Here is an 18,123-nt window from a genome sequence, read left to right on the forward strand (position 1 = left end):
CGTATTGATGTTCCCAGGGTTCACACTCAGATGCCTGACATGGCCGTGTTTCACCAAGAGTACAGGCTGCATCAGGGGCATACAGTACGACGTATTGCGCTCCACAATGCGCGCACACCGTTCCTTCACAGGACAGTACTGAATAAACAAAAAAATGTGAGGTTTTCCCCAGACCCTACCTCAATGCTACCCCTAAGAGGGCATAGGCTGGAAGCCATCTTCCCTCTCTCACCACGCCAAGGCTTATGCGTAGCACTTGGACAGCACGCTGAGACCCAGCTAGCCCTGACAAATGGGGGTATCCAAATTTGGATCCCCTGTTCCTGAGCCCCAGAGCTTGTCAAATAAGAGTTTATTAACCCGTGAACTGAGCAGAGCTGTGTGTCACTGAAGGAAGACTTTAACTGGGGAGGGACCCTGTGCTCTTCCGCTCAGCATCCCGGCACGCATGTGACAGATGACACTGTCCTTTAAACGTGAAGGAAGGTGTGCATTTCTGGATAAACAGTAGAACTAGCTACTGGAACACGAGCTTCATGTATCCAGCCAGACAGAGATGCATGGTACTGCCAGCTTTCACTGCAGTTCCTGGAATCTATCAGTGCTTGAAGGGGGATGGGATGTAGGGAATGGGAAGGAGCATGGGGATGTGATGGGAAGACAGTTGCATGGCGGAGCGTAAAGAAGAATTAACATCTGAAGTGCAGAATCACAAGATTAATGAGACTGATTAACTGGGAAATTCAACCTGCCCGTGAATCACAGGATACTGGACAGGTCAATCATCTGGCATTTCACGTTACAACATTATAGCCAAGCTTGACAAATTCTCACCACCACAGCTGGGCTTTAGTATCCTGCATCTATTATTCAGTTCTTCTGGTCTTGTTTATTTATTTATTCATTTATTTATTAGGATTTATTTACTACCTTTTTGAAGAAATTCACCCAAGGCGATGTACAGCAAGAATAATCTGGACATAGGCAATAAACAATTACAGCAGTAAAAAAAATTTTCAAATAACAATAATACATACTACAGCATCGTATGTTACTTCCAATGTCAACACAATACACATTAAAACATCTTAATAGACAGCACAGAGGGTAAATGAAGCTGGAACACATAGAGGGGCATAATCGAACGCGAACGCCCATCTCCGTGGGCGGCCATACAAAAGGGTGGGATAAACCGCATTTTCAGAAAAAGATGGGCGCCCATCTTTTTTTCGATAATACAGGTTGTGTGGGGCAAATGCCTAGGATTTGGGCGTTTTTGAGCTGGGCGCTATCAGTTTTTAGCGATAATGGAAACCGAAGGCGCCCATCTCAAAAACGAACAAATCCAAGGCATTGGGTCGTGGGAGGGGCCAGGATTCGTAGTGCACTGGCTCCCCTCAAATGCCAGGACACCAACTGGGCACCCTAGGGGGCACTTTTACACATTACAAAAGAACATTAAAAGAGCTCCCAGGTGCATAGCACCCTTCCCTTGTGTGCTGAGCCCCCCAAATCCCCCCCAACACCCACTGCCCAGAAGTCTACACCATTACCATAGCCCTAAGGGGTGAAGGGGGGCACCTACATGTGGGTACAGTAGGTTTGGGGTTTTTTGGAGGGCTCAGCATTAAGCACCACAAGTGTAACAGGTAGGGGGGGGTGGGCCTGGGTCCACCTGCCTGAAGTGCACTGCACCCACTAACAACTGCTCCAGGGACCTGCATACTGCTGTGATGGAGCTGGGTATGACATTTGAGGCTGGCATACAGGCTGGAAAAAAAAGTTTTGAAAGTTCTTTTTTTGTGGTGGGAGGTGGGGTTAGTGACCACTGGGGGAGTCAGGGGAGGTCATCCCCGATTCCCTCCGGTGGTCATCTGGTCATTTAGGGCACTTTTTTGGGACTTGTTCATGAAAAAAAAGGGTCCAAAAAAAGTGCCCTAAATTCACGCTACTGGCGCCCATTTCTTTTCGATTATCGGCCAAAGGCGCCCATCTCTCCTCGGCCGATAACTACGCCCCGTCCCGCCTTCACCACGCCTCTGATACGCCCCCGTCAACTTTGGCCGTTTCCGCGATGGAGTGCAGTTGAAGGCGCCCAAAATCGGCTTCCGATTATACCGATTTGGGCGCCTTTAAGAGATGGACGCCCATCTCCCGATTTGAGTCGAAATATGGGCGCCCATCACTTTCGAAAATAAGCTAGATAGATAATGAAGAGTAGCAGGAGTTTGATAAATATGACTAGCGTATGGAAACAGTTGCACATGTGAATGTGTTGTAACAAATCCTGCTGGAGTGAGTGCAACTGAAGGCAGTCTTTGTATTTTATGTATTGATTGATTGATTGATTGATTGATTGAATTGTTACATGTGTATCCCACATTTTCCCACCTATTTGTAGGCTCAGTGTAGCTTACATAGTTCCGGAAAGGTGGTTACAGACTCCGGTGTGAAAAAATACAAAGTGGATTGTACAATTTATAGATTTGGTGCAGTTCGTTCCGAGTGGGTTGCAAGGGTGAGATCGTTTGGCGAGGGATTGAGTATTGTCCGTTATTTAGTTTAATTGTTGTGTTACATTGTTCGGTGTTTATGTTGGTTATGTAGGGTATGCCTTTCTGAAAAGGTGAGTCTTTAGGTTTTTTCAAAAATGTAGGTGGTTCCTTGTAGTTTTCAGATCTTTTGGTAATGTGTTCCAGAGCTGTGTGCATATGTAGGAGAAACTGGACGCATATGTTGATTTATACTTCAGTCCCTTGCATCTTGGGAAGTGAAGGTTAGGTACGTTCTTGCTGATTTAAATGTGTTTCTCACTGGTAGGTCGATTAGTCCAGTCATGTAGCTCGGTGCAAGACCATGGATTATTTTGTGAATGAAAGTACAAATCTTGAAGGCGAGACATTCTTGGATTGGTAGCCAGTACAGTTTTTCGCGAAGAGGTTTTGCGCTTTCAAAACGTGTTTTTCCATAGATGAACCTGGCTGCTGTGTGACGACTATCTAGTTAGTTACTTCTAGATAGAAGAGGAGCAGGCTTTCACCTGTTTCCTGATGTACAGTTTCTGGAAGTGCATTCCTCTCCTCCCTCCCTCCCAGTGGGCCTATGCTGACCTCAAGACTACCTCTGATTCAGGAAGCAGGTGAAAACCTGGCTCTTTTCCCAAGTCTGTGATGACTGAATATCCACTCACTCCACATCTGGACTAGCTTGCTGCACATTCTGTAACTAAGTCTGGTTCCTCATAGTAACATAATAGATGATGACAGATAAAGACCCGTATGATCCATTCAGTCTGCTTATTCAGCTGTACATGTGTATGCTTATTAGGTTTTTGATTTACTGCCTTTCTATGGTACATCCAAAACAGTTTATATATTATATACAGGTACTTTCTCTGTGTCTAGTAGACTCAGAATGTGGAATTCATTGCCAGAAAATGTGGTAAAATCTGTTAGCTTAGCAGGGTTTAAAAAAAGGTTTGGATAACTTCCCAAAAGAAAAGTTCATAAGCCATTATTAAGATGGACTTGAGGAATATTTCTACCAGGATAAGCAGCATAAAATGAATTGAACTTTTTCGGGATCTTGCCAGGGTATTTGTGACCTGGATTGGCCACTGTTGGAAACAGGATGCTGGGCTTGATGGACCTTTGGTCTGTCCCAGTATGGCAATACTTATGTACTTGGGATTCTGAATGGAATCTTGCTACTCTTTGGGGTTCTACATGGAATGTTGTTACACTTTGAAATTCTGCATGGAATCTTGTTATTCTTTAGAATTCTAGAATCTTGCTACTCTTGGGGTTCTACATGGAATGTTGCTATTCTTTGTTTTCCTGCCAGGTACTTGTGACCTGGATTGGCCACTGTTGGAAACAGGATGCTGGGCTTGATGGACCTCTGATCTGTCCCAGTTTGGCAACGCTTATGTTCTTATGTACCTGGGGCAACGGAGGGTTAAGTGACTTGCCCAGGGTCACAAAGAGCCACAGTGAAAATGAAATCCAGTTTGCCCAGTTCTTAGCCTACTGTGCTAACCATCAGGCTACTCCTCCACTCCTATATATACATATAATTTGCTTTCATTTTGTCCCATCTATATATCTCAACTGCTCTTGTTCCCTTTGTCTACTCATTAAGATGTTTCATTATATTGTATGTATCATCTCTATTTGAATGTTCTAATGTGTCCCTATGTTACATGAATGTTCTTCTACATTCCTTCTTATGGTATCTTTCATATTCTGCTGATGTTTTTCATATTTCTGTTTTATGATTGTTCTACTGTGCAGCTAAATGTTTATATTTCTGATAATGTATCATCTTAGTCCTATTGCTAGGCAGTGGCATAGCCACAGGTGGACCAGGGCCCACCCACTTTGGACTCAGGCCCACCCAAAATTGTGACACTCTTGCTGTGGCTGGTTGGGATCTCCAAACCTTGCCAGCTGAAGATTTTCTTTCCTTGGGAAGCCAGCGCTCTTCCAAATGTCAGCCAGCAGCTCTTGCCTTGAGCTGAGGCTGAGACTTGCCAGCAGCAGCATCAGTTTGAGGCAAGTTCTGCCGGCTGCTCGAGGAGGAGGAAATCTTCAGCTGGCAGGGTTTGGGGATTCCCGCCAGCTCAAGTATTTAATATTTGGGGTTTGTGGGTAGGGAGGGGTGGAGAAACCAGAAGGGGGCCAAATTCCATGCCCACCCACTTTGGACTCAGGCCTACCCTCAACTGGCCATCTGGCTACACCCCTGTTGCTAGGATTCAGTTTTCCTTCTTCAAGTTTACCTCATTGATTTTATTCGTGCTTATATGGTATTTGGTCATTTTACTACTGTTTATACTGTTAACAAAATTGTAAATTTTATGTGAAGCTGTACACCACCTTGGGTGAATCTCTTCATGATGGTAGTTAATAAATCCCAATAAATAAATAAGGGCCCCTTTTACAAAGCTGCAGCAAAAGGGGACCTGTGCCAGAGTCCGCATGTGTTTTTGACCTGCGCCGAGGCCCCCTTTTACCGCAGTGGGTAAAAGGCAGGTATTTCTTTTTTTCAGGAAATGGCCATGCGGCAATTGAAGCACTTGCCATGCAGCCATTTTGAGGGGGAGCACTTACCGCCACCCATTGAGGTGGCGGTAAGGGCTCCTGCGCTAACCTAGCGGTAACCAGATATGACATGTGCTGGAGGTGGGAGCTACTGTCACGTTGGGCATAGCATAGCAAAGGCATGGATGTCCTTCTCACAGGAACATCCACATTTTGGACGTCCTCAACTGCCGTCACAGGGAAGGACGTCCTCAACTGTCGTTGCAGATGGCCGGCGCCGTTCGATTATTCCCCGCTTTATGACAGGACAAAACGACAAGCAGCCCTACGCACATGCATGCTGTTCATAGCCTAGCGCGTCTGATTAGTGCGCATGCGTCCCAGCTACTTAGCTTCATTTAACTACGCTGAAGCGCCGCTACACCGCTGCATATATCTGCATACATTAACTTCTGATCATGCCATAGCGCAACACCACGCTACTACGGCGTTCAAAGGGCGGTATTTCCAGAGCGCTATCTAAAATAGCGCCGGGGTTTGATCATCTGCCTGTCAGTGGCCCCTGATCAAGATTGTTAGCTCTTCAGGGAAAGGGAAATAGTTAGTGAATCTGAATGTAAATCTTCATGAACTACTATCAAAACAGATATGACCTAAGTCCAAGTAAATACACAAAATCAATACATGGATAGCACATCTGATTTAAAAGCATCTAAGTTAGACATTTCAAATTATATGTTGACCATAAGAACATAAGCATTGCCATACTGGGACAGACCGAAGGTCCATCAAGCCCAGTATCCTGTTTCCAACAGCAGCCAATCCATGTCGCAAGATCCCAGAATAGTAAAACAGATTTTATGTTGCTTACCTTGAAATAAGCAGTGGATTTTCCCAAGTCCATCTTAATAATGGCTAAAGACCTTTGCTTTTAGGAAATTAGCCAAACCTTTTTTAAACTCTGCTAAGCTAACTGTTTTTACCACATTCTCTGGCAACCAATTCCAGAGTTTTAACTACACATTGAGTGAATAAATATTTTCTCCAGTTTGTTTTAAATTTACTACTTAGTAGCTTCATTGGGTGCCCACTTCTCCTAGTATTTTGGAAAAAGTAAACAAGTGATTTACCTCTACCCGTTCAACTCAGTATTTTATAGACCTCTATCATATCTCAACTCAGCCATCTCTTCTCCAAGCTGAAGAGCTGCAGCCTCTTTAGCCTTTCCTCATAGTCAAGTCGTCCCATCCTCTTTATCATTTTTGTCTCCCCTCTCTGAACGTTGTCTAATTCCACTAAATCTTTTTGAGATGCAGTGACCAGAATTGCACACAGTATTCGAGGTGCGGTTGCATCATGGAGCAATATAAAGGCATTATAATGTTCTCATTTTTGCTTTCCATTCCTTTCCTAATAATACCTACCATTCCATTTGCTTTCTTAGGCACTGCAAATCACTTGTATGCGTTTTGTCACCACAACTGCCAGGGCACCCCATCTGGCTGTAAAGAGAGGGCCTCCCTTTTTCTCTGGGAAGCCTCTGCCTGATCAACCTCTCTATACTTAAACTTGCAAGATTTTATATATCTCAGATTCAGTTGACCAAGGTCATGCCTTCTGCAGTCCAGTGAGTAGTGTGATATTTGAAGGGTTAAAGTTCCTGTCTGCTTATTCTTACAGCAGAGCCTGGGTTAATACCCCACCTGCTCAGAAATGAAATTCCCTAATGGGTCGAGAAAACTCACTGCAAACTGAACTGCGAAGGAAATTCACCCCCTACCCTCCCCCTCCCACATGCACACTTGTCTGCATGCTTTTCCTACCACTGCCTTATTGATATGCAAAGCAGAAATCTGATCTATAACCCTGCTGATGTCATCAGGATTTGGATTTGAAGAGCTAATTAAAACCAGTGGCAGTACTTCATCTGCATTGTTGAATCAAAGCTGCTCCCCTCCACCCCTCCCTCAGAACCATGTTCCTGGTGTTATCTTTCTGCTAAGCCCTTTACTGGACTGTGGAGGGGCAGGTGGAGGGTTTGATCTGTAGCAGGCATTCAGATCAGGAGTTACTGCCTCCCTCCCTTCTCTCAGACATGGGATCCAAAATGTCAGGCTGCAGAGAGATAAAATGGAACACTAATCCCGATAGCTGGCTGCCTGGGCTGGACTGATAGTGGGGTGACGGGAGGCTTGCAAAGTGGATTGAATCTAAATGACAGCTTACAGTCAGGATCTTTCTTGGACCTAAGCATCCAAAGGACCAGATGAGAATCAAATCAATATGGTTTTCCCTGTCTGTAGGGCAAATTTAGTGTAAGAAAAGAATATTCAGTAATTAAATGCTTATTTTTTCTGTTTATGCAGTTTATTTTAACAAAAGCATATTAACAATTTTCTAAGGGTCTGTATTCAAACAATCCGAAAAGATATCAACTACCAAAGAAAAACTGGACCCTTGATATCAACCACATAATGGAGGGGGGGGGGGGGGCAGTGTTAGCACACACTAATAAAAGAAATACTTCAAAATAATACAAAAAAGCCCCCTTCCCCCCAAATAAATACTTAATTTAAATGTATATTATCTCCCCAGAGTTGAGAAAATCATCATGTTGACCGATCCAATGTATTAACTACCAGAAAACTCTAATTGAGAGGGTTCCATATGTATATATATATATATATATATATATATATATATATATATATATATATATATATACCGTGTTTCCCCGAAAATAAGACAATGTCTTATATTTATTTTTCCTCCCCAAAACGCGCTAGGTCTTATTTTCGGGGGGATGTCTTATTTTCTGGGAAACATCGGTCCCCCCCACCCGAGGTCGCCAGGTCCCCCCTCCGTCGCTCCCGGAACTAACCTGAAGCTCCTTTCACCTTCGCAAGTTCGGATTTGGATTCGAAGCTGCAGCGCAGCAGGGCAGACCTCTCCTTCCTTCCGTGTCCCGCCCTCGCCTGACGTAATGTAACGTCAGGCGAGGGCGGGACAGGGAAGGAAGGAGAGGTCTGCCCTGCTGCTTCGAATCCGAACTTGCGAAGGTGAAAGGAGCTTCAGGTTAGTTCCGGGAGCGACGGAGGGGGGACCTGGCGACCTCGGGTGGCTCTCGGCGGCCCTGCTTAAAAAAAAAGTTTGGTAGGTCTTACTTTTGGGGGGGATGTCTTATATTTTAAATTTGCAGGAAAACCCCAGTAGGTTTTATTTTCGGGGTAGGTCCTATTTTCGGGGAAACACGGTATATATATATATATATATATATATATATATATATATATATATATATGTTCCTCATATGAGAAATAATATACTTACAAGGAAATAAAAAAACATTACCCCAAAGTCAAGAATCCTAGCTTTCAACTGGAGAAAACATCGTCTTTGAGCATGGGTAGCCCATTAGACACTTGGTAACAAACACACTCTCTGGTCATAAACTAATGCCTTCATAACATGAAAATAAGCCTTTAGAATCCACAGCCTATCAAATTCTTTAACAAAAGAAACCAGAAGGGCTGCCTGGATGGGAACCTTATCTAAAGATGATGCTAAAAAGGTGGACAGATCCATCCTGCCTATTGACTAGGGCCCACCTACGGCACCCTCAATCTGTTATTTTGTTTCTCTTTTATTATGGTATTACTACCCCCTATTCTCTTTTGTGGTCTAAGAAAGAAATTGTATGTTACTTTTTTTAAAAACTTGAATTACCTTATGATGCTTTTGTAGCATTGCTACTTTCTGTGTTTCTTGTTCAAGAGTTAATCTTGTAAAAAAAAAAAAAAATTTGAAATGAATACATAAAAAATATTTTAAAAATACATATTTTTTAACAAAAGTTTAAAATAATAAAAAGTAGAAAGATGAAAAAGAGGAGAAGGAATAAGCAGACGAAGGACAAATAAAATTGGGTCACCAAACTGTTGCAAAAAGAAGATTTTAGATTTTCTGTACAATTGCATGTTTTGTTTTTGCACAAATAGACCTGGCTTGGTTTGTCCTTTGGCGTCTACATTAGAGACAAACCGGACTGAATGACAATTTGAGTCATGTTCAACTCTCCTACTGAATATGTGGATACCAGTGTCTATTGTATTTGATTGATTTATTACATTTCTAATCCATCGTTACAAAAAAATATCTCAAGACAATTTACAAAAGATCAGAGACGTAGCATCAAACATATAAACGGCGAGTGACCGACTCACTCGCAAATGCGCAGTAGAGACTTTCCTCTCTGTCCCACCCCCGCGTCAATACGTGATGACGAGGGCGGGACAGAGAGGAAAACTGCGCCGCCGAGGTTGATACCGCTCCCCCCCGCCCGCCCGCCTGAGATCGCCGCTACCGTTCCTCCCCCCCCACCCGGCCCGGGCCCTCTCTCTCCGCTACTAAACTTACACATCCATTCGCCGGAACGCAGCATGCACATCAGCTGAGCTGCCGTCGGCCTTCCTTCCCTGCCTGTGTCCCGCCCTCGCTGACGTTACGTCACAGGAGGGCGGGACACAGGCAAAGAAGGAAGGGCCGACGGCAGCTCAGCTGATGTGCGTGCTGCGTTCCGGCGAATGAATGTGTAAGTTTAGTAGCGGAGAGAAGGCCAGGCCAGGTGGAGGGATGGCGGCAACTCCGGGGGGGGGGGGGGGACGGTAGCGGTGGCGACCTCGCGGGGAGGGAGGGGGAAGGAAAACCCCAATACCAGCCCGTTTTTACGGGCTCAATGGCTAGTCAATAAATAAATAACATAACCAGGATATACCTGTTTGTTACTCTCAACAACAGCTTAATCTTAAATACCTCTGTCAGCGGTGCCTAAAGAAATTCTGGCAGTAGCCTGCTTTTGGGGTATCGCTTTGACTGAAAAGTGTTTATCCAAAGTATAATTAATTGGGGAGGGGGGACTAGGTTGTACATTGGATCCAGCTTGTGCATTTTATGAACCATAATCCCTTCCCCCACATACACCCACAACCCGCTTTCTAAACTTGGGGTGATCACATTTGAAGAGTTGCAGTATTGGATGGGGCATCTTTTGCAACACGGCAGGAGTGAGGAAGGTGTTATAAGGCCCCAATGATATTTACCAACTTAACATAGAAACATAGTAGATGACGGCAGAAAAAAAACCTGCACGGTCCATCCAGTCTGCCCAACAAGATAACTCATATGTGCCACATTTTGTGTATACCTTACCTTGATTTGTACCTGTCTTTTTCAGGGCACAGACCGTAAAAGTCTGCCCAGCACTATCCACGCCTCCCAACCACCAGTCCCGCCTCCCACCACCGGCTCTGGCACAGACCGTATAAGTATAACTTGAGCAAATAATTTTTGCAAGATGATGCATATCAGTTGGCTGTGTTTAAAATAAAAATGTGGCAATCTTAGACAAATGACCATCCCTTAAGAGACACCACTTTTTGAAGATGAAAGATGACTCTTTCTCAAGATTCTCTAACAACTGTTTCTATAGAGGTCATTTTCTCTGGATCTAATTATGCTTCTCTCATATTTTACTTCCTTCACAGGAAAGGGACTTCGTTATGACCTTTAACACCTCTTTGCACCGTTCATGGTGGATGGAGAACGGGCCTGGCTGCTTGGTGACCCCAGTCATAAACTCCAACCTGGCCCTGGAGGATCATCATGTGATCACAGTGACTGGCTGCTTGCTGGACTACCAGTACATTGAGGTGGTCAGCAGCGCTCTCCAGATATTTCTTGCTGTAAGTTTAGGAAAAGCTCAGTCCTGCTCTTCTTCTCATCCCAGTGCATTCTATGGCAGTGTTTCCCAAGTCCGGTCCTGGAGTACCTCTTGCCAGTCAGGCTTTCAGGATATCCACAATAAAGCATGAACTTGATCTGTATACACTGCCTCCGTTATATTTAAATCTCTTTCATGCATATTCATTGTGGATATCCTGAAAAGTTGACTGGCAAGGGGTACTCAAGGACCGAACTTGGGAAGCACTGTTCTATAGGATAAGAGGTAGTCTGCCTGGTAATGGCATCTGAAAGTCAAAATTGTGATGATTCTGTTTGATGCTCAGGATGTTAAGTTGGCAATGTTGTGGTTGCTTGACATCCATAGAAACAGAGAAAATGAGAGCAGATAAAGACCATTTGGCCCATCCAGTCTGCCCATTCATAACGTCTATCTCTTCCCTCCTTTAGAGTTCCTATGCATTGATAATATCAGACTGACATTGCAAAGAGTTGACAACATTTTTTAGAGAGTGGAGTAGAGGGGTGGCCTAGTGGTTTGAGCAGCACGCCGAAAACCAGAGAGACTAGCATTCAAATCCCATTCATTCTCCTTGTGACCTTCGGAAAGTCTCTTTGCCCTCCATTGCCACATGTACAAACCAGGGGCGTAGCCAGACTTCGGCGGGAGGGGGGTCCAGAGCCCGAGGTGAGGGGGCACATTTTAGCCCCCCACACACACCATTGCCACCCACCCCCCCCCCCGCCGCCACCGCCACCACCAACAACAACTTTGACCCCCCCCCCCTGCAGGACGTCAGACTCAGAAACAGAACGAAGAAAGAAGAGGACCTCGGCTGGCGGGGGTTGGGGTCCCCCACCAGCAAAGGTAGGCGATGGTGGGTTGACGGCGGATTGGCGGTGGGAGGGGGGGGTCGAGAGGGTCGTCGGCAGGGGGTCCAGGGCCACGTGGCCCCACGTAGCTACGCCCCTGGTACAAACTTACCCTCCTGTTTACTAAACCGTGCTAGCGTCTGCTGTACGACATTACTGATGCAGCCCATTCAAAGTATCGGCATTAGCACACGGCAGTCACTAACATGGCTTAGTAAACGGGGGGGGGGGGGGGTTAGATTGTAAGTTCTCTGGGGACAGGAAAATACCTGCTGTACCTCAATGTAACTTAACTTGAACTACTGCTAGCAAGACATCAGCTAAATAATAAAAGAATTCAGAAAGGGGGAAGGGGGTTATCCACTGTCAGAAGAACACCTTATGGAGTTTCAAGCTGGTTTTTCTAAAGGAAGACCTTGAACACAAAAGCTTGACTGGGATGGAATCATCTCTTTAGGTTTGTACAACACCCTTTAAAGGGTAAAAATAATTTGCATGAAAAGTTATATCCTTAGTGGCTGTGCTTTGAACTGGCATGGAGTGTGGTAGCCGTGTTAGTCCACTCTTAAGGTTATCAATAGAAATCAAACAAAATAAAACATGGAAAAGAAAATAAGATGATACCTTTTTTATTGGACATAACTTAATACATTTCTTGATTAGCTTTCGAAGGTCGCCCTTCTTCCTCAGATCGGAAATAAGCAAATGTGCTAGCTGACAGTGTATATAAGTGAAAACATTCAAGCATTACTATGACAGTCTGACAGGGTGGGAGGATGGGGGTGGGTAGGAGGTAGCATGGGGACATCAAAGCATATCATTGATATTCTAACAGGATGGGTATGGATAGGTGAGGGGTGGGGGTGATCAACAGAGAAATACAGCTTTATGGTTTATAATAGGCTAGGAACCCCAGATCCTTGTTGTCCTTTCTGTTGGGTGTTAAAATATTCAATCATTCTGACTTCAAAGGTCTTACGTGAGAATCCTGAAAGGTAACTTTAAAACCATACAAGAACGTAAGACCTTTGAAGTCAGAATGATTGAATATTTTAACACCCAACAGAAAGGACTTAACAAGGATCTGGGGTTCCTAGCCCATTATAAACCATAAAGCTGTATGTCTCTGTTGATCACCCTCCCCTCACCTATCCACACCCATCCTGTTAGAATATCAATGATATGCTTTGATGTCCCCATGCATACCTCCGACCCACCCCCATCCTCCCACCCTGTCAGACTGTCATAGTAATGCTTGAATGTTTTCACTTATATACACTGTCAGCTAGCACATTTGCTTATTTCCGATCTGACGAAGAAGGGCAACCTTCGAAAGCTAATCAAGAATTGTATTAAGTTATGCCCAATAAAAAAGGTATCATCTTATTTTCTTTTCCATGTTTTATTTTGTTTAATTTCTATTGATAACTGGCATGGAGAATGGCTGTAGTTTGATCACTAGGTTGGATCTTCTGCTCCCTGGGATCAGGTGGGACTAGGGATGATGTGGACCTGGTGATGCCTAGCGACTGGACTGAGGACCTGTGCCTGTAATTTTCAGAAGGAGGCCTGATGGATGGCTTTCTCAGCCAATGACTGTATCTGAAATGGTCAGACCAGGTACTTTGAGAGGGGGGTATAAAACAGGCAAAATATTCCCAAGTTTTGGCTCTGATTGAGCTGCTGTTTTTTTGTTTGTTTTTAAGTTGTGCCCTACATTTGTTAAAGGATTTCTGTGTGCACGGATCCATGAACTCCTTTCTTGCTAAGCCAATGGAGGAGCCCCATGCTCTCAAAACTGATCTCTGCTAGGACAACTGTGTGCACAGAACCCATGGAGAATCTGAAATCTTGGAGATCCTTTTTAAAATGATTTAACAAGGTCTCGTGGGAGCAAAACCTACAGCCATTCACCTTATTTGTACTGCTTCCCTGTTCAGCAAATATATGGGGGAGAGGGGGTGGTTCCCATTTTTTTCAGAACTGTCCGTGTTTATTAGAATGTAACCATGTACTACTACTACTTCTACTATTTAGCATTTCTATAGCGCTACAAAGCATACGCAGCGCTGCACAAACATAGAAGAAAGACAGTCCCTGCTCAAACAGCTTACAATCTAATAGACAAAAAATAAATAAAGTAAGCAAATCAAATCAATTAATGTGAACGGGAAGGAAGAGAGGAGGGTAGGTGGAGGCGAGTGGTTACGAGTCAAAAGCAATGTTAAAGAGGTGGGCTTTCAGTCTAGATTTAAAGGTGGCCAAGGATGGGGCAAGACGTAGGGGCTCAGGAAGTTTATTCCAGGCGTAGGGCGCAGCGAGACAGAAGGCGCGAAGTCTAGAGTTGGCAGTAGCGGAGAAGGGAACAGATAAGAAGGATTTATCCATGGAGCGGAGTGCACAGGAAGGGGTGTAGGAAAGGACGAGTGTGGAGAGATACTGGGGAGCAGCAGAGTGAATACATTTATAGGTTAGTAGAAGAAGTTTGAACAGGATGCGAAAACGGATAGGGAGCCAGTGAAGGGTCTTGAGGAGAGGGGTAGTATGAGTAAAGCGACCCTGGCGGAAGACGAGACGGGCAGCAGAGTTTTGAACCGACTGGAGAGGGGAGAGGTGACTAAGTGGGAGGCCAGCAAGAAGCAGATTGCAGTAGTCTAAACGAGAGGTGACAAGGGTGTGGATGAGGGTTTTGGAGAGTGCTCGGAAAGAAAGGGGCGGATTTTACGGATGTTGTAAAGAAAGAAACGACAGGTCTTGGCGGTCTGCTGGATATGAGCAGAGAAGGAGAGAGAAGAGTCAAAGATGACTCCAAGGTTTCGAGCTGAGGAGACAGGGATTCCAAGTTTTATTTTTTTAATTCTATAAGAGCATCCTACTGGTTATTGTTTCTCAAAGTCATTAAAATATATTTTATTTCTCATTTTACCCTCTTTCTCCTTATATGTCTCTTCTTTCAGGGGGAAAAAAAAGTGGTAGGGCTTTCAAGGTGGAGTTACCTGGGTTTCATTCCCAGTTCAGGACTTCCACTGCCTGTTTTTACTGCTGAGGCAGCATTCAAAGTCCCCTGGAGTGAAGAGTCCCAGTCACTGTGCAGTGGTGACACCTAGTGGCTAGATTTGCTGCCCATAACTGTAGGATTCCTGAAGGAGTCCTGTTATGTAACCACTAGCTGTTAAGCCCATAACAACGGGCTAGTTTTTTGTTTTCCTATGGCCTCCCCCCCCCCCCCCTTCCACCAACCCTGCTCTCTCTCCTGCCCTCCCCCCAGCGTCTGTGTCCCTCAGTTCCGCCCCCTCCTTACCTCCCTGCTCCCTCCTCCTCCGATTTCCACGCCCATGTCCAAGCCCGCCTCCCTATTGGGCTGTACTGCTGGTGGAGACGAGGCTTGGACTTCTACACTCTCAGCGTCCCGACTCTACCGCGCATTTGCAGGTGAGTCGGTCACTTGCCATTTATATTTTTGGTTGTCTTAAGGCTGTACCTGAAATGATGGGTGTAGGTGAGTTAGGAGCCGGAATGAAATAGGGGGGGAAAGTCCCTTAGTAGTTTCAAAGGAAAGCTCATGGCACTGAATGGAAGCCTAATAGATCAAGAGGAAACGGCTGTATCCAAAGAAAAAGGGTTCAGAGTAAAAATATATCTGTTGGGTTTAATGAGACTTGGGACGAAAGAACAAAACGAATTCACATGCTTCCTTGTTTTTGCTACTACACCCGGCATTGAGACTGTGTGCATCATATTTCTTGCTAACTCTACCCATAGTTTTTAAATTCCGTCTCTTTCTCTTTTATTTCTTAAAGCTGTTTGGATTTGTCTACGCCTGCTATGTCAGCAAAGTCTTTCTGGAAGAAGAAGACAGCTGTAAGTAGTTTGGCTATTAGTCATAGAGTCCTTGCTGGTTATACTGTGGGATGAGCAAGGATAAAGGGTTCCATTGGTGGCATTGATTACACCGGGCACAGAAGTACTGTCAAAGCTGATGAAAGATGAAATGCAAGTAAGAGGCATCATGTTATCAAACGAGCAGTAGAACCACAGCCAAAGATATTGGATCATCTGTGAAGGAGACAGGGCTGCATTCTATCTCCTGTGGAGGAGTAGCCTAGTAGTTAGTGCAGTAGACTTCAATCCTGGGGAACTGGGTTCAAATCCTGTGATTTTGCACAAGTCACAACCCTCCATTTCCGTCCCATTTCCTTAGTTCAGATTCTACATGGAATGTTGCTAGTGGAGGAGTAGAGTAGCCTAGTACAGTAGAGTAGCCTAGTACAGTGGTCTTTGATTGTGGGGAACTGGGTTTGAGTCCCACTGCTACTCCTTGTGACTCTGGGCAAGTCACTTAACCCTCCATTGCGCCCCAGCTACAAATAAATACCTGCATATACTATTTTTTTTATTTATTTAGATTTTGCTCACACCTTAGTAGCTCAAGGTGAGTTACATTCAGGTACTCTGGATATTTCTCTGTCCCAGGAGGGCTCACAATCTAAGTCTGTACCTGAGGCAATGGAGGGTTAAGTGACTTGCCCAAGATCACAAGGAGCAGCAGTGGGATTTGAACCAGCCACCTCTGGATTGCAAGACCGGTGCTCTAACCACTAGGCCATTCCTCCACTCCTCACATATACTATGTAAACCACTTTGAGTGTAGTTGCAGAAACCACAGAAAGGCAGTATATCAAGTCCCATTTTCAAGATTCAATGCACAATCTCAGAGTAGCAACATTCCACGTAGAACCCCAAAGAATAGCAAGATTCCAGAATCCTGACGGGTAGCCTAGTGCTTACTGCATCAGACTTTGATCCTGGGGAACTGCGTTCAATTCCCACTGCAGCTCCTTGTGATGCCATTGCCCCAGGTACAAATAAGTACCTGTACATACTATGTAAACCGCTTTGAATATAGTTGCAAACAAAACACAAAAAAGGCAGTGTATCAAGTCTCATTCCCTTCCCTCTCAAGCTCTGGGTTTGGTGGCATTTCCAGTAATGAGGTTCATACAATGTGAAAGATTTTGTGATGGAGTTGTAGGTTGGTGATTCCCTCCAGAACTCAAAGGTTTGTGACAAAAAAACGACACAGAAACACTAATAATTATTATAATGATAGATTATGAATGTGGTCTAGTGGTTTCCTACTCTGTTTCTGGAGTGAGTCATTTAACCTTTTTATGCTGATTCTTACAGTGAACACTCTTTAGTATCAGGGACATTGTAACTATTGGAAATAGCTGTATTACATTTATTTTTGTTACATTTGTACCCTGCACTTTCCCACTCATGGCAGGCTCAATGCGGCTTACATGGGGCAATGGAGGGTTAAGTGACTTGCCCAGAGTCACAAGGAGCTGCCTGTGCCTGAAGTGGGAATCGAACTCAGTTCCTCAAGACTAAAGTCCACCACCCTAACCACTAGGCCACTCCTCCTCCACTGTTGCTACTATTTGAGATTCTACATGGAATGTTGCTATTCCACTAGTAACATTCCACGTAGAAGTCGGCCCTTGCAGATCACCAATGTGGCCGCGCAGGCTTCTGCTTCTTTGAGTCTGACGTACGTGCAGGACATCAGTCTCACAGAAACAGAAGCCTGCGCAGCCTTCTACATGGAATGTTGCTAGTGGAATAGCAACATTCCATGTAGAACCTCCAATAGTAGCAACATTCCATGTAGAATCTCCAATAGTATCTATTTTATTTTTGTTACATTTGTACCCCGTGCTTTCCCACTCATGGCAGGCTCAATGCGGCTTACATGGGGCAATGGAGGGTTAAGTGACTTGCCCAGAGTCACAAGGAGCTGCCTGTGCCTGAAGTGGGAATCGAACTCAGTTCCTCAGTTCCCCAGGACCAAAGTCCACCACCCTAACCACTAGGCCACTCCTCCACTGTTGCTACTATTTGAGATTCTACATGGAATGTTGCTATTCCACTAGTAACATTCCACGTAGAAGTCGGCCCTTGCAGATCACCAATGTGGCCGCGCAGGCTTCTGCTTCTGTGAGTCTGACGTCAGACTCACAGAAGCCTGCGCAGCCTTCTACATGGAATGTTGCTAGTGGAATAGCAACATTCCATGTAGAATCTCCAATAGTAGCAACATTCCATGTAGAATCTCCAATAGTATCTATTTTATTTTTGTTACATTTCGCTTTCCCACTCATGGCAGGCTCAATGTGACTTACATGGGGCAATGGAGGGTTAAGTGACTTGCCCAGAGTCACAAGGAGCTGCCTGTGCCTGAAGTGGGAATCGAACTCAGTTCCTCAGTTCCCCAGGACCAAAGTCCACCACCCTAACCACTAGGCCACTCCTGGGTACGCTGCCATACTATAAATATCAATATTAAATATTTTTAATTCTAAGTTAATCCTAGTCAGAAGGCTCCCTTTAACAGCATTCTGGGAAACAAAACAAGGCTAAGGAGCCCAGGTGTAAACAGAAAAAAAAAAAAGAAAATACTTATTTG

General features: G+C 44.7%; 1 protein-coding gene across 1 annotated transcript in view; it reads left to right on the top strand.

Annotated features, from left to right (window-relative positions):
- NKAIN1 (sodium/potassium transporting ATPase interacting 1) overlaps positions 1-18,123 on the top strand; it is a 266,975-nt gene that overhangs the window by 217,385 nt on the left and 31,467 nt on the right. The window contains exons 4-5 of the mRNA XM_030218625.1: positions 10,586-10,783; positions 15,455-15,515. Coding sequence (XP_030074485.1) covers positions 10,586-10,783; positions 15,455-15,515 — 259 coding nt within the window. The remainder of the gene's footprint in view (positions 1-10,585; positions 10,784-15,454; positions 15,516-18,123) is intronic.

This window comes from Microcaecilia unicolor, chromosome 11, assembly GCF_901765095.1.
Source record: "Microcaecilia unicolor chromosome 11, aMicUni1.1, whole genome shotgun sequence".
NCBI classification, from domain to species: domain Eukaryota; kingdom Metazoa; phylum Chordata; class Amphibia; order Gymnophiona; family Siphonopidae; genus Microcaecilia; species Microcaecilia unicolor.